This window comes from Moschus berezovskii, chromosome 27 (assembly GCF_049115385.1).
Source record: "Moschus berezovskii isolate FMDL1 chromosome 27, NW_MosBer_1.0, whole genome shotgun sequence".
Classification (NCBI taxonomy): Eukaryota; Metazoa; Chordata; class Mammalia; order Artiodactyla; family Moschidae; genus Moschus; species Moschus berezovskii.
Window position 1 is genome coordinate 32,595,044 of NC_142486.1, and position 21,583 is coordinate 32,616,626.

The window sequence follows — 21,583 nt, forward strand, 5'->3', positions numbered from 1 at the left end:
CAGTCCCTCAGTCGGGAAGATCCCCTGGAGAAGAGAATGGCAACCCAATCCATTATTCTTGCCTGGGAAATCCCATGAACAGAGGAGCTTGGCAGGCTACAGTCTACCAGCTTGCAAAGAGTCAGATGCAGTCTACCGGCCTGCAAAGAGTCAGACACAACGGAGCAACTGAGCATGCAATGATGTATTAAGCAGGTGCACATCCCTCATGACAAGTTATTTTCAGTTTTTTAATGATCTGTATCCTAATTAAAGTTGAGCCAAGCACCTAAAGGGTGTCTTCCCCTCCCTTTCTGTGTTTAGAATGATTCCCTTAATTTTCAGAGCTCCCAGTGTTACTTTTTTTTTTTGGCCACAAAATAAAATTAGAAAGGTACTTGGCAGTACAACTGATAACCCACACTGTGCTGCAAAGATTTTTATTTAATCAAAACTAAGAATGGCTCCCCTGTGCATCTGATAAAAAAATTAATCTTTTCTGTTAGATAACTGAAACATGAGTCAAGCAAAGAGATAAACAAGACCTGCAGGAAAAGACTGGTGTGCTTCAAGACTTCACTTTAAGTTGGATTAATAAATAGGATGAGTGTGTGTGTTTGTATTTCATCTACCATGAGAGTTCAGGAAGTGAATGCCTTGCAGGCTGACAGAGAAACCAAGTGAATTGCTGCGTATTCACTACCACTGACTCGGGATTTGGAGATTACTGCAGGCATTTGATAAGGAAATAACACTGAGATAGAGAAGCCCTCTAACAGTTCGCTGCAACTTAGGCACCAGCCCTCCACCCGATTCCTTCTAGAAGGAGTGGCGCCCCAGCCAGGCTGCAGGAAAGCTGGCGTCTGGAAGGTTGCATAGTGTAATAGTTTGGGCAGCCATCACTGAAATGAACAATCAGGCAAGAAGTCGAAGGTGGACAGCAGCATTAGACAGTTCCGCTGAGTCACCAGGGCAGGCTCTACAGACAGTGGTGAGCATGGCAGCAGTGAATGAATGAGATCATAAGATCCAAATGCTGCCCCCAAGGGCATCCTTCCTGGGGGCAGTCCCCAAGGGCATCCTTCCTGGGCGCAGCAGGGCACAGCCAGGAGTGGCCCGATGAACAAGGCGACATCCTGTTAGGACCAGCATTGAAGTGCCTGGAGTGGCGGGGTTATACCTCAGTCATTCATTCCAAAGGGTGAGGGCCGGCTCCGTCCCCGTGGTCTCTCAAGAGGAGCGGCACCGCTGGAGGCCAGGGGGAAGAGCAGCAGGACGGCTTGGCTGGGAAGCAGAAGAGGCTACCAGGATGGTGGGACGAGGCCCAGCCTGTCCTCTGTGGACACCCGTCCCGGGTGCTTCCCCCGCCAGCTCACCCCAGACACCAAGCAGCAGCGGGAGGCCGGTGCGGCGGCGGCCCTGCACCAGCCGACATCTACCTGCTCCACTGGGCGCTTTCCCCACCAGCTCACCCCAGACACCAAGCAGCAGCGGAAGGCCGGCGCGGTGGCGGCCGGCATCTACCTGCTCCACTGGGCGCTGTCCAGGCCGGCGGCAGCGGTCTTCTCCTCGTCTGTGGTGTTCTGCCCCTGCACGGAGGTGCCTGCGGCCAGCTCTGGGGGCTTACTGCGCTCCATGACCACCATCTCTATCTCTGGAAGCAAACAGACACTGGGGTGAGCCCACGCGGCCCAGATCGACTTTCACAGACACGCTCATGCTCCAGATGAAGACCGGCAAACCGCTCTGCACACATCCAGCAAACACTCCACGGTGCTGACAGCAGCCCCCGCAACACCCACGCCGGGGATAAATAAGACGGGGCCCGCACCCCCTCTCCTTTCAGCTTGGCAATGTCAAGAAACAGCGTCTGATCTTGACAGGAAAGCCCAGATTGCAATGATTTACTTCAACAATTTTCCTTCAACAGTTATTTATTCTCCTTTATTGATACCACACTTCCTTCCCAGAGGAATTGAGGAGTGTAGAAGAAATGACATGTGGTTAATAAAACATAACCGGATCCACTAAAAATATTCCAAACCTGTTTACACTGTAGCATGGGCTCTGCCATGCCCAAAGCCTTTGTTTTCTTTTCCCACTTACAGCTTCCAGTGGGCAGAGGGGAGGGACCTCACTTTATTTTCCCCAATTAAATAGGGGCAACTTTCTTGGCACCCAACTTGAGCTCTGTGTACATTTTCTTTTTCAGATAAAGGTCTGAACCAACGAAGGAAAACATCCCAAGTTCGAGGTAGATGGTGGCTGTGCCGTGAGCTGTCCCTGTTATAATAGAGTTCCTTGACAAGCAGGTGTGGACCATCAAACACTTAGTTCTTAGAACCCAGAGTTCAGGGGCTGCCCCCCATCTTCAGGAAATATGGTGAGGGGAAAAGATGCCCAAAGGTGAACCTGTGTGTCCTTTCAGGAAGGACAGGTGTGCGCCTGGGCTCTGCCGTCGTCTCCCCGGACCCAAGCAAGAGCCTCCCACTGCTTTTCTTGTGCCCACCGCCCCCACCCCCAACCCCAATTTGTTGTCCACACAGAACCAACTGATCTTAAGCAGAAATTAGCCCAGGGCCCCTTCAGCCTTCCCATCACACTCATAACAAAATCCAAATGCCGTCCACAGTATCAAGGCCACGCACAGCCTGGCCCTTGACCACTGCTGACAGCACCTCCAGGCCCTCTCTGCCCCACCAGCTGTCCTGCGCTTCCTGTCACTCGCCTCTGACCCGCACGGCTTTGCTCCTGCCCCGGGGTCTTTACATGGCTGCTTATTCTGGCTGGAACATTCTCATCCCAGTCCTCCCTCCCCAGGCACCACTCAATCACGTCACTCGAGGCTCAACTCGAACATCGCCATCGCAGGGACATCTTCTCAGACACCCTCCCCATCGGTTTTCCCTCTACCTCTCCAAGTTATTATGAACTCAACCTCATACTTCATTCAGATTTCCCTCGTTTCTCCCCAGTATCCTTTTTCAGTTCCAGGACCCTAGCCTGGATAACCACGTTATATCCAGTCATCACATCTTAGGCTCCTCTTAGCTGCAACAGTTCCTGAGACCTTCCTTCCTCCGGATGACCTTATGGATTGAGGAGTCTGGTCGGGCATTTTTAGGATGGCCCTCAATCTGGGTTTGAGTGACAGTCTTCCTATTATTAGACTGGGCTTATGGGTTTCTGGGAGGAAGGCCACAGAGAGGAAGTGCTGTCTCATCACATCCTATCAAGGGCACAGCCTATCAACATGACTCATGACCGGGGATGCTCATCTGCATCAGTTGGCCAAGGGAAAGCTGGTCGGAGTCCTCCACTGGAGAGGGACTTTTCCTCCTCCTTGCATCCCACACCCTTCGGAAGCAAGTCATTAAGCGCAGCTCACACTTGAGGATTACAGAACTGTGTTCTATCTCCTTGAGGGAGGACAGCTACATAAATTACCTGGAATTCTTCCACAGAGATGTCCCCTCCCCTGCCTCTTGATTTTACTTTACGGTATTTGTAACTACAGGTATCCCCACTATTTGAAGTTTTGCTTTTAGGTCACTTGGCTTTTATGGAAAGACCTGTATTAATACCTTTTTCTAACCAAAAGAAACCTGAAAAGGACTTTCCCTTTTACAAAAATAGGAGAAAAGCAGAAATAGAATTTAGCGTTGGTGTGGCAGCAGTCTTACAGAGGTAGCGTGCACCCTGAGGGTGGACGCGGCCCCGCCAGACTCCTTCCCAGGAAGCAGAGTTAGTTAGCACCTCAGCATCAGGCTGCCATAGCTCTGAGCTGTGCTGGTGCCTTGTGTCCATTTACTCTGGGCATCTGTTAGGAAGGTGTGTCCTAAGGGAACTGCATCCTGGCTTTACACCATCTTCTCTTGCAAAAGGTCTCTCCTTTCAGATTTCGGGAGAAACCTGCACCTGGATTTTACATTCTCTACTGGTTTGCTTGTTTCCTGTCTACCTTCCCCACCCTAGGACGTGGGCTTCATGAGAGGAGCTGCCGTATCTGTCTTGTTCTCCACCAGAACTGCAGTGTCTAGTCCAGGGCCTGGCATAAGGCAAATGTTCAGTACAAATCCCGGGAGTGGAACATGTCTGGTGGGTCTGCCGAGGGCCAGGCAGGGCTGGCAACGATGCTCAGCAGCTGTGATGTGTAGCGCGCCTCCGATCCACGATCTGCGTGTGTGCAGTGTCCTCGTGGGGGTGGGCTGCATCCTGGCCTCCCTTCTGGGACTGTTAAGTGTGGCTGTGCTTGCGAATGTCCTCTGGTTGGGAGGACTGCAAGCCCCCACGCCAACAATGGGCCTGGACCTGGGGGAGGGGGCTTGCTCTCACCAGGCCCCTCCCTCCCAGCATGGACTGAAGTCAGACAACACAGATCAGAGACCCCACAGGGTCAGTCCCATCACACAGGTGGGGGCTGACATGCAATTTTTAAGTGCCATGTGTTTGCACAGTTTTGTGTTTAACATGCATTAGAAGAAAATTCTAACTGCACCGAAAGTCTGTTTTGTGGATGCTACTGCTTAGGATGAAGCTAAATTTAAGACAAAACCACTGAGTCAATTCACCAAGAGCTATTGAGTAAACCACAGTGCATGCAGCCCACAGCCATGGCAGAGGGCAGGAGGCGCTGCCATCTGAGAAGCACCATTTGCTTCTGTCCTCCCATACTCCCTCCACTAGCCTCCTTCAGGAGCCTCCCAACAACTCTCATCTTCTCCAAAGTGGGGTGCAGACAACCCAGTGGGTATGCAAGATGATTCCCTGGGCAAAACCTCTTTATTTTTAACTATCATCTTTTAAAAAATCTCTTTTGTTCATGTTATGATGTATATAACATTTGCACATTAATACAAATATGTATAGTCCATAATAAATGTATATATATATATTGGGGAGATGCGTGTTGAATTACGTATGTGTTTACTGTTGGGACATGTTATCTGAAGACTACCAAGTGAGACTACCAAGTGGTGCCAGCCTCTGGGGTTTGCCCTGTGACCTTTGACCTGCTTCCCACCCTGCTGTGAGGCCCCCTTCCTCCTGGCCTGCTGGCTGACACAGCAGGAACTCAGCTCTGAGGAATCCCCAAGGTTACAGGGCCAAGCCCCGGTGCCTCCATCTGCTGTGATGCAGTTGTTCCTTTTTGGCTTTTTAATCTCCCTGGAAACTCTGAGAGTTCTGGAGCAGAGGTGAGGCTGAAGATAAGTCAGTCTAGCGCTCACCAAACTGTGTTAGCAGCTGCACAGTGATTCTGAACAATTTCCCAAGGCGCCCCCACGGTAAGAGATGAGCACAGAGCTGTTCCAGGGACAGGTTGGGCGGGTGCCAAATATCTCTGACCACAGGTCCCCTCACGTCCTCCACAGAGGCCCCTGAAGCTCCTTTCGGGAATTCTGCAGCTTCCCACAAAATGGCCTGAAAACCACTAGTTTGGTCCTGGAGACTGAATATGAGGAAACAGAAACCCAGAAGTAGAATGACTTTTTTTTTTTCGGCTGCACCATGCAGTATGTGGAACTTCCCTGACCAGGGATCGAACCCATGCTCCCTCCAATGGAAGTGCAGCATCTTAACCGCTGAACCATCAGGCAAGTTTGATAGTAACTGTTCACACAGCTGGAAAATCTGCACTAGAAGCCAAGCCTGCCTGCCTCCTACTTCCCAGGCCACTCCTGGTGCAGAATCAGGCCCATAAGGGCCTCTCCACACACGGCGAGGCTTCCAAACCTTGGCTGTGTCACCCTGGTTCTCACAGCTGCACCCCCATACCTCCCACGCACCGCCCCCCCACACACACACAACTCCTCCAGCAGGCATAAGAGTAGATGAGCTGCCTCACGTAGTTTTCTAGGTAAGTCCTTTAAACTCTTGAAACCAGTGATCCTTACCCAGGATCACTTGCCAGGATCCTTGCCAGCTCCTGGAAACTGTATGGAAAGTGCTAGGTGGGCCTGAGAGGAGCGGCTAACAGGTTTTAGAGGAGAGGGTCTCGCCAGATTCTCACTGTTCCAAGATGGATTCTACAGCCATCTTCAAAAGTGGATGCTGACGAGGATCTGGCCTTGGGGATGGAAGGTCAAAGGGCACCCCTCTTTATGCCGCATCAGGATGTCCGGCATGGTTCCACACAGCCTTCTGGGCCCCCGCTGCCCCACCTCCCTGCTGACACCAGGCCTGCCTTGGTGTGGCCTCACTCCCCTCCCAGGGTACGTGCACCATGCTGCCGCCACCAGGGCAAGCAGACCAGTGGACTCACATGGAAAGATTTTCTCTGATTACACTGAGGCCAGGACCCACGCGCTGATGACGAATTCCCAGGGAGCTCCATATGAACCTCAGTTATTATAGCAGGAGCCCCCACTTACCCCACCAGGTTTCTGTTTTAGAGGTTAAAGGGACTGAAGCTCTACCCTAGTCCTCGCTGTATGCTCATTTGTGTCTGACTCTTTGTGACCCAATGGACTACAGTCCGCCACGCTCCTCTGTCCACGGGATTTCCTAGGCAAAAATATTGGAGTGGGTTGCCATTGCTTCCTCCAGGGGATATTTCCAAACCAGCGATCAAGCCCAAGTCTCCTCCGTCTCCTGCACTGGCAGGCAGGTTCTTTACCACTTGAGCCCCGGGGCAGCCCTAGTCCAGCTCTGCTCAGACTTCAGTCACCGGCCTGCTTTTACCATTCCTGCCATGTCTCTGTGTTGCCTGAACTACTTGTCGTTAATCATTTGATTCAAACTCTCACACTTTTTTTTTTTTAACTTAAATACATTTTCAAAGAAAACTTTAAATCACTCCTATATCCTTCAGTTGAGCAATCCCACTTGCAGGAATTTATTTGGAAGACACACCTCCAACGATATGAAAATGCACAGGCACAAGGGCATTCACCACAGTATTATTGGTAATTGCAAAATACTGGAAACTACCTAAATGTCCGAGCATAAAGACTGGTTGAACAGACTATGGTACACATGGCACAGCTGGGAAAGGAATGAGGAAGGTCGCTGTGAACTGATATGGGGTGACTTCCGGAGACAGGGCTACGCGGAGAGAGCCAAGGGCCAAAGAGCATATATGGTGGCCCACACTCTGAGTATAAGAAAGAAAGGAAAACAATAAAGCATGCATACCTCTGCTTCTTTTTACACACAGGAAGGATAGTCCAGAAAACAGTAAGTTAGTTATCTACAAGAGGGAGGGGAACAGGATGGAAGGTATGTGGGAAGAAGGATATTTCCTTGAACAAATGCTTTTGCATAGTTTTGAGTTGGTTAATGTTCCAAACTATTTTTTTTAAAGAGAGAAAGAAATTAAATCAATAAAAATGGAAAGGGCAAACCTTTAACTTAAAAAAAAAAAAAAGAGCGAGCAAGACTAAAATACAAAATATATTTCAAAGGAATACCATATCTATCCTGAAGGGGGAAAAGAAAGGAAAGATAGACAAACCCAAATAGTTTATGACACAAAACTTGACTCTATACCTTCAGCTTAGGGACAGGTGAAATATTTGGGGGAGGGGGCAGGGAACTGCAAACAAGTCTTTATTTATCAAACAATTCTGAAACTTCATAAAGACGCATTACAGGATTGAGCAAAGAGTAAATGTTTTGATGTCATTAGAAGCCAGCCTCTCACTGTAAAGGAAGAGACACCAAATTGTGTGGGGCAAGTCAAGAAAAAACACTCCTGGGGCTGTCTGGAATTGGAGATGTCGGTAACGTGCATTTTGTATATATACCTGCATGTACTTCCTAGCTCTGTTCACTGAAGGGTTCAAATAGCAAGACACCCCACGTAGTCACAGACACATCTGGTGCCCAGATCTTGGCCTGTTGAAAACCATTCAATCATTGACTGCTAAAAGGGAACAGGGCTTTCGAGAGACATTAACCCCGAGGAAGGGCAGAGTTGGTGGAAAGTGAACCTGGAATACCTTGTTATGACAGAAACTGTCACAACTGTTTAAAAAAAAAAGGAAGAGGGTAGATCACAAAGATATAGCAGCCAGCTTGAAAGGGTTCTCAAGGGTCAAATCTGGGACAATTTGAGCACCTAATTAATTAAACACAGTACTGAAATACAAACCACTAAAAGACTGGAATCCGTGAGTCTGTGCCAAGGGTAGATAAATAAATGAACGAATGGGAAGAAGGCAGGAGTCTTGCCTACAGTGGAATACCGAGCGCTGACACTGGAAAACCAACCTTCTACCCCCATCTTGATAAAGACTGGGTCAGCAAGGATCATCAATGAATGCCACATCTAAGGGGAGTGCTGTTTAATTGACAATACTGTGTTAGTTTCAGGTGTACAGCAAGCTGATTCATTTATATATACATATACACACATATATATATATATTCTTGAACATACACATATTCTTTCTCAGATTCTTTTCCATTATAGGTTACTGCTGCTACTGCTAAGTCGCTTCAGTTGTGTCTGCCTCTGTGCGACCCCATAGACGGCAGCCCACCAGGCTCTGCCGTCCCTGGGATTCTCCAGGCAAGAACACTGGAGTGGGTTGCCATTGCCTTCTCCAATGCATGAAAGTGAAAAGTGGAAGTGAAGCTGCTCAGTCGAATCTGACTCTTTGTTTCCCCATGGACTGCAGCCCAACAGGCTCCTCCGTCCATGGGATTCTCCAGGCAAGAACACTGGAGTGGGGTGTCGTCTTCTCCTCCTTCTTGTATAGGTTACTACAAGATAGTAATACAGTTCCCTGTGCTCTGCAGTAGGTCCCTATTGCTTATCTATTTTATACAGCGATGTGTGTCCACTAATCCCACATTCCTAATTTACCCCTCCCCCACATCCCCTTTCATATCACGTTTGTTTTCTACATCTGTGAGTCTGTTTTGTAAGTTCATTCATATATATTTTTTAGATTCTACATACAAGTGCTATTGTACGACATTTGTCTTTCTCTTAGTATGATAATCTCTAGGTCCATCCATGTTGCTGCAAATGGCATTATTTCATTCTTTTTTATGGCTGAGTAATGTTACACTGTGCATATACATCACACCTTCTTCATCCATTCATCTATCAATGGATACTTAGGTTGTGTCCATGTCTTGGATATTGTAAATAGTGCTGCTATGAACACTGGGATGCCTGTATCCTTTTCCAATTAGAGTTTTCATCTTTTCTGAATACATGCCCGGGAGTGGCATTGCTGGTTCGTCTGATAACACTATTTTAACATTTTAGAGGAACCTCCATACTATTTTCCATAGTGGTTGCACCAATTTACATCCCCACCAACAGGAAGGGGATGTGTGCGGGAAGGTTCTAAGAGGAGATTTTAATGAGGCACAGGATATCTGCGTTATTTCCAAGTGTTTCCCGTGGATTGCAAATTAGCTGCTAAAAGAAAAAGTAATGATACAGGGGAGAAACTGGGCCACACCTTCACCTGTTGGTGAAAATTAACATCACCCATGAAGGATAGAAGGGCATCACGCGTCTCCAGAAGTGACACCCTGGGAAGGACATGTCACCTGTGCCAGACTGCAGCCAAGAACGCTTAACCTCAACTAATCACAAAGAAAGATCAAAGACAGAATGAGGAACACCGTATCAAAACCAAGCTGGAGGAGAGTCTGTATTCCCCACAAGGTTGAAACTGGGAAAGAGAAAGACAGACTGTGAAAACACCCCGGGTGAGGGAGGGTGAAGGGACGTGGTAATTCAAGGTTCTACCTGATCCTGGACTGGATCCTGCCCCTGGAGGGAGGAAATACGCTACAAAAGATGTCATTAGGACAACGGATAACCTGGAACCTGGGTAGAAGGAAACCATTACAAAGGTGGTAACTGTGTTGTGGTCCCAACGGAGAATGCCCTGCACTTAGCAAATGCAGGCTGAAGAGTTTAGGATGGAAGGTGTGTGCTGGATGCAACGTATCCAGAAAAAAAGGAGTGTGTGTGTGAGAGAGACAGACAGACAGACAGACAGAGAGTGTGTGGAGAGGGAGAGAAAATACAGCTAGGAAAGCAAATGGGGTATAAGATGTTAAAGTGTGAGAGTGGCTAAACAAGTGTTCTTTACACTATTTTTGGGTTTTTTTCACTTTTTATAAGCTTGAAATTATTTTCAAATAAAACATTTTTAGGAATTACTACCACCAGCATAAAACCAGTATCGATTGCAACTGTGAAAAACACACACATGATGAGTAAACACAAAATGCCCAGGTCTGCTGCACGCATGGAAGGAGGGTCTGGGGAACACAAGGAGGTCACAAGCACGCAGCAACCACGAGGCTCCCCCACCCCTCCCCCCACAGCTGGGACCCCGACAAGAACCTCTCACTGTGGTCTTCAAGGCCCTCTCTCTCTGTCCTACCCAAAGCCATCTCCATATCCCAGTCAGGCCAACATGGGTCTAGTGGAATCTCTGCAGCTTATGGAAAGGAAACCAAGGCACAGAGGGGTCGAGAGGTGGGCTCCTCTTCCCAAACTACCTGCGTGGTGTAAACGAGCATCTGTGTGGTATTAGTTTCTGTGCCAGGCACCGTGGCCCACAAGCCTGAAGGCTCCAGTATTCAGCCTGGCAGTGGCAGGACCCCTCACACAACTGATTCGGGCCTCTGAGAGTGGAAGGATGTGAAGCTGCCAGGCTGGGAGCAAAACCGCATGTCCAGCTTCTCTAGCTTTGGTGAGCCCCAACTGGACCTTGCTTGGCCTCTATCGTTTCCACAAAAACTTCTTCAGCAAAATACTATCCGTATATTCATATCCACAGCAGCCAAAAGGTGGGACCAACCCAGGTGACCATTGAGTGAAGCAAGGCAGAAAGAGAAAGTCAAATATCATATAACGCATATATATGGAATCTAGGAAGATGGTATTGATGTGCAGGGCAGCAAAGGAGACACAAAGAACAGCCTTTCGGACTCAGCAAGAGAAGGAGAGGGAGGGATGATTTGAGAGATGAGCACTGGAGCATATACATAAGCGTATGTAAAATGGACAGCCCTGGGCGTTTGATGGATGATGCAGGACATCCAAGGTTGGTGCTCTGTGACAACCTGGAGGGATGGGGTGGGGAGGGAGGTGGGAGGGGGGCTCAGGAGGGAGGGGACACGAGTGTGCCTGTAGCCGATTCATACTGATGTATGGCAAAAACCATCACAATATTATAAAGTAATCATTCTCCAATTAAAATAAGTGAAACTTAAAAAAGAAAGGATAAGCCAAATGGAGTCCATTCAAAAAATGAAATATCGTTCAGCCTTAAAAAGGAAGAAAATCCTGCCACATGTTATAACATGGATGAATCTTGGGTACCTGATGCTCAGTGAAAGAAGCCAGTCTCAAAAAGACAAACACTGTATAGATTCCACTTATATGAGGCACCTAGAGTGGTCAAATGCATCAAGCCAGGAAGCAGGGTAGAGGCTGTTGGGGGCAGGAGGGAGGGAGAACAGGGAGATGTTTAGTGGGTAGGGTTTCGCTTTGGGAGGATGAAGCGTTCTGGGTCTGGAATGCAGTAATGGTTGTACAAATCGCTGAACGAGCAGGAAAGGCCTGCGGACTCTCAGGATCCAAGGACATCAACCTCCGTCCCCTGATGTGACAACTCTGGCCAAATCCCTTTTTTTTTTTTTAATAACAGCCATAATTCATCAACTTCCCAGGGTGATGGGCATTCTAATCTGATTAATATTTGGTAAATGAAGTGCTTTTCAGGGAAATGGCAGGCCTGACCTCACAACAGTCTTTGACTTGACAAATGCAAGGATTTTTCTCAGTTGCCCTCTGCGGTCAATGTTCCAGCCATCACAGCGAGGCCAGACGATAAAAAGAGGGGCAGAGGATGATAAGAAGGCCTTAGAAAGAAGGTTATGGAAAGGAGGAGAAGGATGCCCTTGCTGGTTACCTAGGAGATATGGGAAGGACGGCATGCTGTTGGCTGGCTTTGGAGCAGAATTCCAAGAGGCCAGCAGCGCCTGGCAATGACACAGTGCGTATGTGCTGAGTATTTGTGGTACCCCTTCCTTTCTTTGCTTTTTTTATTACTATTCACTGGATAGCACAAGATTGAATTCAGATTTTTTTTTTCTGGGAAGTTGCTTTCCAGGGGATTTGTCTAACCTGACCTCTAATCCTTCTCCTTATACTAATTAAGCCCATTGAAAAAGCTGGTGCCCCCACACCTCTGTACCCCAGTGGCTCAGCCTCCCCATCCCTCTTCCACTCCCTGCTCCAGAAACACACACACACACACACATGCACACACATACTCAACCACCTCACTGTTCATTATAGAAATTAACAGAGAAATAGGACCCAAAGAAACTCTCCAGGCTGACTAAGCATACGTTCCCCCAACCAAGCTCAAATCCCACTTTGGGGTCCTCGCTCCACTGTCTTGCCAAGGCTCCTATTCGGTGTTCATGTGTCACCTGCTAAATGCTGAAGCACTAAAGGTTCTCATTTCCGTCAACCTGAGGGCTGGCATTGCGCAGGCCCCTCTACGGGTAAAGAAGCACAGAACGGATAATGACTTGCCCAGAGTCACACAGCAGCTCTGGGGCAGAGTCATAGGTGTCTGGGATGCAGACCTCAACCTCCTGATACCTAGTCCCTGGCTCACCCTCATCAGAAATGTGCTAGGCCTGGGGTTGGCTCTGGCTTTGCAAAAATGAAGCCAGAAGGTTCAATTTCATTTCAGTAGAGACTCAGAAGGGGGAAAAAAAAAACAAACCCAAGCTTGGGACTCCTTAACTCCCAGCTAACTTGGCAGGTTCAAAGTCACTACTGTTCTGTTCCCTCCATGCCCTTGCAGGGATTCAAGAGAGGAGTAATCTTTGAAGGTCAGGCCATGAAATTGATGGCTACTTTTCCTTATAGGCAAAAAGCCTATTTTCCCATATTTTTCAACCAAGAAATTCAAACAATTCATTCTCTTGTCTCAGGTCCACTTATTAAGTTACTGCTTTAACTGAATCCAAAAAGAAATGACTGTCGTTTCGGACTGAAGGGTAGACTAAGACATGAACGAGCATCTGGGTGCACGCTCCTCTGGCAAAGGGACCAGGGCACCCTGGTCTTCCTTTCAGCACTCAATTTCTAAAAATTAAAAGGTCCTGTGATTTTTCTTTTTTTGGTTTCAGAATGAGTTGCCCATCACTGGGGACCTGAGGCAGAGCATATTTCTCTGCAAACTGGGGATGGGAGTGAAGGGTCCAGGGCTGCACATTCATTTCACACAACTTCCTTGTCTGGGCTTAAAAGTGGAGGAGGTGTGAATTCTGGGTGCTGCCTCTGTCGAAAAAAAACAAGTCGATGCCACATTCAAATCAGGTCATGGCAGACTTGTGACTTGTGACCACATGCCTTTTATTCCTATGCTTTCTGCCGCCTTTTTAAGTAAAGAGTTCATTGCTGAAGTGGGGATGACGGGGTATGCAGGGGGAACTGGGGCCAGCATCTCATTACTCAAGAAGTCCAAGGCTGTTAACAAGCTCACCAGGTCCAGGGACGATGTGAGAAGCACCACGTTACACAGGAATATCTGGGAGGAGAAAACAGCCACAGGTCCCATCTCAAATCAGGAAGGGAATGGAAAAGAAAAGACAGAGGAAGGGAGCAGCTGGCCTGAGGGAAACGGAGGAGTATGCAGAAAGAGTGTGGTTTTCTAAGAGAGCACCTGCTGTTTCTGCGAGCCCGGCACCCACACCTGCTGCTTCTGATGAATGTGTTTCTTTCTGAGGGCGTCACATAGGAAGGATGCACAAACGGCCTGACCAATCAGCGCTGGCCGCGCCTCTGCAGGGTGGGCAAGCCAGGCCCGCCAGCACCAGCGGCCTTGGCTCCCAGGCTTCACTTGCAGCTCTCTCTCCACTTGGTGGCTTGGCAGGATGTGGCCCTGAGTTGCTGATGGTCATCTATGCACCCGAGTCCAGCCCCTCCTGGGCCTCCCAGTTAGACAAACAATAATTGCCTTTTCTGCTTGAGTTAGTCTGAGTTGAATATCTAAATCTTCCAACCACAAGAATCCTAACATATCTCATGTTAAAAAAAAAAAGTCTTTATACTTCCTCGAGTCACAATTTCCAGATGGGGACAATGAAGTCCAGAGCTTGGGGACACCCTCCAAGGCATACGTAGGTCTGGCTGGTGAGACAGGACCGTAAGTCACATTTCCCATCTACCCATCGACACTGTCCTCTGGCTTGAAACCAAGTGAGAAAATGCGCCTGACACCCTTCCAAGTCACAGGAATTAACAGCTGTGTGGTTTCACCCAAACACAGAGACAATCTAAGGAGAGAGCACCCAGAGGCCACACCTTCAAACTGAGAATAACTGAGAGGTCAAATGAACAATTCAAAGAGCCCCAGAATACACCTGCTGCTGCCCAGTTAGGTGTCTCTTTACTGGATGGGCCTGCAAAAGTTGCATTTATTTACGATGAGTTGGGCCAGGAAAACAGGAGGGCATTACAAAGCTGAGGGGGCCATGGAGAACCACTCTCCACTGGACGCTGAAGTTGGCATCAAACATCCGAGCAAAGTCTCTTGGGAAATTCCTCTGCGCCCTGCCTGACAGAACCTGGCAGAGTAACCACCTGGAAAACAGGGTTCTGGAGGCTGGTGAATATGTCTCCCTGTGCACGCTGCACAGGGCAGGCGGGCTCAGCCTGCAGGGAGCTCCCCCCAACCCAGGGAGGCTACCCCCACCCCCTGGATCCCAACAGGGAGCAGGGACGGCAGAGCGGCTGCAGCCCCTGTGTGCCAGGACGAGGCTGCCAGTTGAGTCACTGGATTGTGCGTTTGAGGCCAAGCCTGCCCTTGTCCACACCATGGTTAGTCACAGCCCCGGCCTGGTTAGACAGCAGCCCTTAAAAGGACTGGAACAAAAAGAGGTAGCATCTTTCCAAAACAAAATTGCCGAGAACACAGTGTACAAAATGGGGTGAAGTCGTCCACTTTCCCCCCAGGGTGGCTACGGGACAGCTAAACCAAAAGTTTCAGCAGATAATTTTCTCCCCAGTCAGAATAAAAAGTCAAAATGATGCAAATAAGCAAACAAGTACGGCTTACCTTGTGTCTGCCCCTCACCTCCCTGCCACAGTGATATTTGTTGGCAAAGGGTTTCTGAACCAGAAAGGAATTCCTAAACCAAGATGCTTATTGCACACTTTGGACAGAGAAAAAAGCATGCTGGAGATCTTAGCCTAAAAAGAGGGCTGATGGCAACAGGGAGACACTTGGGTTATATTCATCGAAATATGATCATGGCATTTGCAGAGAGCTGCCAAGATCATCAGAATGGGGCCAGTGGGGTGGGGATGGGCGTGGGTTTTGGCTGCATAATTGCAGCAAACTCCACCAAACAAATGAGTTCCCAGTCAACTGATTTACTGAGTGGCTCCATTTTCCAGCTTTGGACACCTGGACTCGCACAGTCCAGGCTGATGGGCTGGTGAGCTGGCTGCAGAGGAGCCGCTGCGAGCCCAGGACCCAGAGGAGGGCTCACAGGAGATGCTTCCCCCACGCCCGAGTAGAACGCAGGTGGGAGATGGGGAGAGCCCGGACCTGTCCCAGGAGGCGTGCTGGAAGCTCCCCTCTGGCAAGCAGAGCTCCCACCTCACCTGACCCCATCACCTCCTCCACCCTGTGCGCCCGGGGCCGTGGCCAGAGGCCCCATCTGTGTGGCTGCAAGCCCGACTCATGACACAAGCAACAGTTCAAACTTGCTTCATCTCCGGGGCTGAAATGCTCTCCAGATGCAGGCATTAGCGTCTAACAAGAGGGAGGTTAAAAGTAAACCAGAATCATTCTCAACAAGGGCGGAGAAGAGAACAAAACGATTCTGTTCCCTGACCCCAATGCACCGAACACCAGTGTACCTCACTCTAAACAGAAGACGGCTTGAAAAAAATCTTAATATAAGAATCCGGGGGGTTGCATTTGATCATTTGATTCCCCCCAAACCATAATCGAATGAAAAGCATCTAATTTCATCAGCCCTGGGCCATTTTTCTTCCTGTAGTGCACTGGCAGTCAAAAATCATCATCCTGGGCTATCGGGGTTATAAGGAAGAACACCAATAATGATAAAGATGACCACACTATTAATAATAATGACGGGAGTTATGAAATAATAGTAACGGGAGATAACGTATGACATGGGCCAGGCACTGTTCTGAGCATGTTACGTGCATTAGCCCATTTCGCTCTCTTAATAACAAAGTAAATACTCTCTTGACAGATGGGAAACAGAGCAGGGGTTAAGAGGACAGGGCCTCGCTCCAGGCTGCCCAGGCCTTGTACGGATCTGGCCACGGCTGTTGCCAAAGGGCAGGCTGTGTAGAGTGAGGTACACAGGTGTCTGGAATGACAGGCGCACCCAGGGACACACACGGGGGACCAGACACAGGATGGCCCGGCGGGCAGGCTGGCAGTGGCGTGTGCACTCACCTTCATTCTCCCCACTCGTCTTGATGCCTTTTGAACCACCCTCTGTACCTTTAGCCTTCTCGGCGTCTTCCTGGGCATCCTCGGTGGGCCCTTTCTCCTCGTCTTCCTCCTCCCCAACGTTTTTGTAGTTGGGTCTCTTTTGCACCCGCCTCTTGCCCTTGTGCTTGTTCATCTCAAGGGACCTCTCTAGTGTCTCGGTGGGTTTAATGAAACACCGAATGCTCGGCTTGGCCTGGAAAGTTGAACCAAGACAACACACAGATTTGAACAGTGGGGTCTCACCGGCTCCTATGGAGCTGTCTGAGGGTTTCCGCCCCAAGAAATTCCCTTCAATACAGCAAATTCTATGTCTTCGTTGATCATTACGGCTATTCAGTTCAGTCGCTCAGTCGTGTCCGACTCTTTGCGACCCCACGAACCGCAGCATGCCAGGCCTCCCTGTCCATCACCAACTCCCAGAGTCCACCCAAACCCATGTCCATTGAGTCGGTGATGCCATCCAACCATCTCATCCTCTGTCATCCCCTTCTCCTCCTGCCCTCAATCTTTCCCAACATCAGGGTCTTTTCAAATGAGTCAGCTCTTTGCATCATCATTACTATTAAATAATCTAAACGATAGCACCAGCTACTATTTATTTATTGCCCACAGTCCCAAGTCATTATGCCCTTGACACCAAGTCCATGCTTCCCAAAGGTCAGAAACACACTTTTAATACTTTGGTGGTACTTTCTATGTGCCCGATGCTGGTTTAAGGACTCTGACTACATTATCTCACTTAACAGTTTACAAAACCCCCAGAGAATAGCACTGTTGTTATGCTCAAGTTATGCTCAGATGAGGAAATGGAAGTTCAGAGATGTTACATGACCCACCCAAGGCCACACAGCCAGGAGGTGACAGAGCTGGGATTCAAAACCACTTACCATCTGCACAATTTATGTCTTAACCACAGCGCACTGATGTCATTGTTAACTTTCAATTTAAATATATTTATTTTAAGAGGAACTATATATCACAACAGAAATGAAACACCACTGTGCCTTGCTAATATAAAAATAGAAAAGAAAAAGCAAGGTGAGTTGGATATAACCAAATTTCTGGCTCTTTTTAGAAGGGGAGCCTAACAAGTATGAGCAATGAGTTAAAGCTCATCCCCAAAGGAAATCTGTCCCTAAGGAAGAGGTTTTTCCCTAAAAAGTCTGAAGGTTTCTAACAGTAAAGAAAAAGGCCTGTGTGTCACCACAGTTCATACCCTGCATTGTAGAAAACACAGCTGTGTCTCCATCCTTACAGCAACCATGAGATATAGAGATTATCAATCCCATTTTACAGATGAGAAAATGAGGCCCAGAAGGGCTAGGTGACTTGCCCAACATCACAGTTACTGGCTGCAGAGTCAATCGATTCTGTGAGAGCCCAATCCCAAAGCCCCAGGCGCTTCTAAAATAATAGTGCTTCACCAGGAGCTCAAACTCAGTTCCCTGCTTAGCCCTCTTTAAATAGTATTTATATGCAAATGAACCAGGTCCAGAAAGGAGCAAGGATCAAAACTCATCCCTCATCTGTTCAGGGCAGGATTCTGATTGAAGAGTTTTTCTCTCTGCAGAGTCCAGGTGATATCCAGACATCACTTTGTCATTGAAAAACAGAAACGTTTTAAAGCAAACTTTTCCATTATCTCGATTCGGTCTATCCATCTGAATTTACCCCAAACAACCACCTACTATCTTCTGGGGGCCATCGTACCTTGCCAATAAGTGGAATGTGCTCTAAGAACGCAGATCAATTTCAATAATGCTCAAAACAAAACCTAATTGAAAGTTAAATTAGCATACAAATACAGACATTAATTTTTATTTACCTACTTTGGATTATTCATCCACAAAAACAACAGACAAAATTGAGACATGATTCAACTGTCCAGGAAACCCAGATAGTGCGTTACAGATGCCAAGAACCGAGAGCCCACAGACGCGAGCATTCCAGGCGTGCACCTCTTGACAGACAGCATCCATCAGAGCCCACTTAGGACGCTGCGTGATGGAACGCAGCCCTGGATGCTCCTCACCCTCTCTGGAAGGACAAAAACCTGGTAGGTTAGGGCCCCAAGATGAAGCGACTGCTTCCTCTGATTACCACTCACTCCCAGGGAATTGCACACCACATACAACCGAAGCTTTCAGAAACAGAAAAGTGAGACCCCACGCAGAGCAAACCACCACTCGGTCAGAAGCTGCGAGCGGAAATTCACACAGACGGATGCAGACAGCACTCCCTGAGCTCTGTGTGGACTCAGATGTCCAGGACAACCGGCCACACTAGGAGAGGAGGAGTGGTGCGTAAGGTCCAGGGCTGGTCAGGGTGCTGTGGACGCCAGCTGGAACCTTTGTGAGCAGTGAGGCCTCTCTCAGTTCCTGGCTCCTTCTCTAAACTGTGGGGCAGTAATTCTGGCCTCCTGGAGCTAAAGGAAATCGTGGATGGAAAGCTCCTTCAGGCTTCCGGGGTGGCTCAGTGGTAAAGAACCTGCCTGCCAATGCAGGAGACATGGGTTCGATCCCCGATCCAGGAAGATCCCTCATGCCACAGAGCAAATAAGCCTGCGCGCCACAACCACTGAGCCTGTGCTCTAGAGCCCGGGAACCGCAACTACTGAGCCCACGTGCTGCATCCACCGAAGCCTAGGGGACTAGAGCCTGTGCCCCCAAGAAGACATCGCAACAAGAAGCCTGCACACTGCAACTGGAGAGTAGACCTTGCTCTTCGCAACTAGAAAAGCCCATGCAGCGACAAAGATCTAGCACAGCCAAAAATAAACAAATAAATTTTTTTTAAAAAGTCACTGGAAGCAAAAGATATTATTAAAAAAAAAAAAAAGAGAGAGAAAGTTCCTTCAGAGCCGGTCTATGCAACAAACAACCAACAGACAGACAGTTACCTTCCTGTCCCTGACTTCATGAAAGAAAAAAAAAAAAAATCAACTGTGAAAATGAATTTAAAAACTTTCCAAGGGATCTGTTTTTCTTGATGATCAGGTGTTGAGGAGGGAAGACGGGGGAAGGATGCTTACCAGGGAAATTTCAAACCTTTAAAACACAACCTACCCAGTAAATAGCTGGAAATAACCTAAATGTCCATCAAAAGGGGACTGGTTGGGTAATTATGGTCTGTCTATAGAGTGGGAATCCACGTGGATATACCTAGATCTACTGATGCAGAAACAGCCTCTGGATAAAAAAAAATGCAAGAACTGGAAACAAAGCAGGGTCCCTTTTTAGGTAAAGCTTTATGATGGTGTAAACACAACTTTTCCTGGAAAGCTACACAGGAATATATTAGAATTTCCTGTTTGGGGAAAGAAACGAGCTGGGACATGCACTTAAAATTTTTCATTTCTGTATCCTTCTGTGTGGTTTGAAATTTCTAATCATGTACGCAAGTTCACTTTTGCAAATATTCAATAGGGATCATTTGGACACTGGAGTTGTAGATTTTATTTTCTTCTATATTTAAAAAGCCTGATTTTTTTTTTCTTAATAATTTAACAACACCAAGATCCCATAAGGGCTTCCCTGGTGGCTCAGTGGTAAAGAATTCGCCTGCTAATGCAGGAAACACAGGTTCGATCCCTGATTTGGGAAGACCCACATGCCACAGAGCAATAAAGCCCACGTGTCATAACTATTGAGCCTGTACTCCAGAGTCTGTGCTCCACAATAACAGAAGCCACTCCACTGAGAAGCCTGCACACCATAAAGAAAAACCCATGCAGCAACAAAGACCCAGCAGTCAAAAATAAGTAAACTTATATTTAATAAAAGATCCAGTCGTTACCATGGAGAACCTGACAGTGGTTGGTAAGTGTGGACTGGGATTGATATCATTCTTGCTGTTTCTCGCAAGGGCCTCTGGCTGCCAGGCCTCCCAGGAATCTTCATGTTCCACTGGACAACTCCAGATGACCTTTCTCCCAGAAAGCCCCTGAGAGAAGAGCCATCTCACGCCCCAGTGAGCTCTATCCCTAAACCAGGTGTCTGGACCAGAGCAGGTCTTGACGGGCTGCTGAATGGTGGCCTGTCCCAAACTGAATCCAACGTGATGGAGAGATCAAGAAGAAAACAAGGAAGTCTGGGGTGGGGGGGTGGGTGGTGGATGAAGAAAGGCCTCAGTAGCTGAGCTCAGTGGAAGAGCCAGCACCATGGGACCAACCAGAGGAAATGGGAAAGCCCTCTTCAGAGTCAGAAATCTGCAGGCCTTTGGGCTTATCTTCCCATAAAGAAAGCACAGCACGCATGTCTCGGAGACAAGCCTCCTGCATACAAGGTCTACATTTCCCAAAGGCCAAAGCCCAGGTTTCACCCACCCAGGCTCACCTCACAGGGCTCTGGAACCCAAGCAACAGAAGGGGTGGAGTCAGGGGACCCTCCTTGCTGACTCTGAGATGCTGCCTGTACCCGAGTGGGGATGCAAGTGGGGGTCTGGAGGCTCTGTGGCTGCACGTTTAGGCTGGCTTCTGGGGTCAGAGGCAGCTGAAGGCCAGAAATGTGATTTCAAGGGTGACCTAGAGGTCTAAGTTCTCGTGAGAGCGTCTGCCCCCACCTGCTGGTTAATGACACCTTCCACCAACCTGCCTGCCTTCGACCTTTGGCCCTTGCTTCAAAGTTAAATACTGGAGAAAAGTGGCTCCCCCAGGGGTCAGTGATAACTAAGGCCTCTCAGGGCCTGTGGGATCTGAGAACAGGGTCTGCAAGGACAGTGAGAGCGTCAGGAGGAAGGAGTGAAACCTGCAAGGCCCAGGCATCTGAGTGGAGAAGGAGAGGCAGAATCACTGATGCCACAGAGGGCAGACAGAGCGCCCTCCTCTAGGTCTGGGTGTGCCCCTTAGAAAGAGCCCGACACACCCCGCACCAGAAAGAGCCCGACACACCCCGCACCAGAAAGACCCCGACACACCCCGCACCAGAAAGAGCCCGACACACCCCGCACCAGAAAGAGCCCGACACACCCCGCACCAGAAAGACTCCGACACACCCCGCACCAGAAAGAGCCCGACACACTCCGCACCAGAAAGAGCCCGACACACCCCACACTAGAAAGAGCACAACACACTCCGCACCAGAAAGACCCCGACACACCCCACACTAGAAAGAGCACAACACACT

The 21,583-nt window shown here is 48.6% G+C and overlaps 1 protein-coding gene across 9 annotated transcripts in view; it reads right to left on the reverse strand.

The window, feature by feature from the left end:
* CLEC16A (C-type lectin domain containing 16A) overlaps positions 1-21,583 on the reverse strand; it is a 241,052-nt gene that overhangs the window by 157,591 nt on the left and 61,878 nt on the right. For 8 of the 9 annotated variants that reach the window (XM_088832968.1, XM_055409497.2, XM_055409494.2 and 5 more), the window contains 2 exons: positions 16,422-16,653; positions 1,504-1,633 (listed from right to left, as the gene is read on the reverse strand). In XM_088832968.1, coding sequence (XP_088689094.1) covers positions 1,504-1,633; positions 16,422-16,653 — 362 coding nt within the window. The remainder of the gene's footprint in view (positions 1-1,503; positions 1,634-16,421; positions 16,654-21,583) is intronic. The other variant, XM_055409495.2, reaches the window with a different exon arrangement.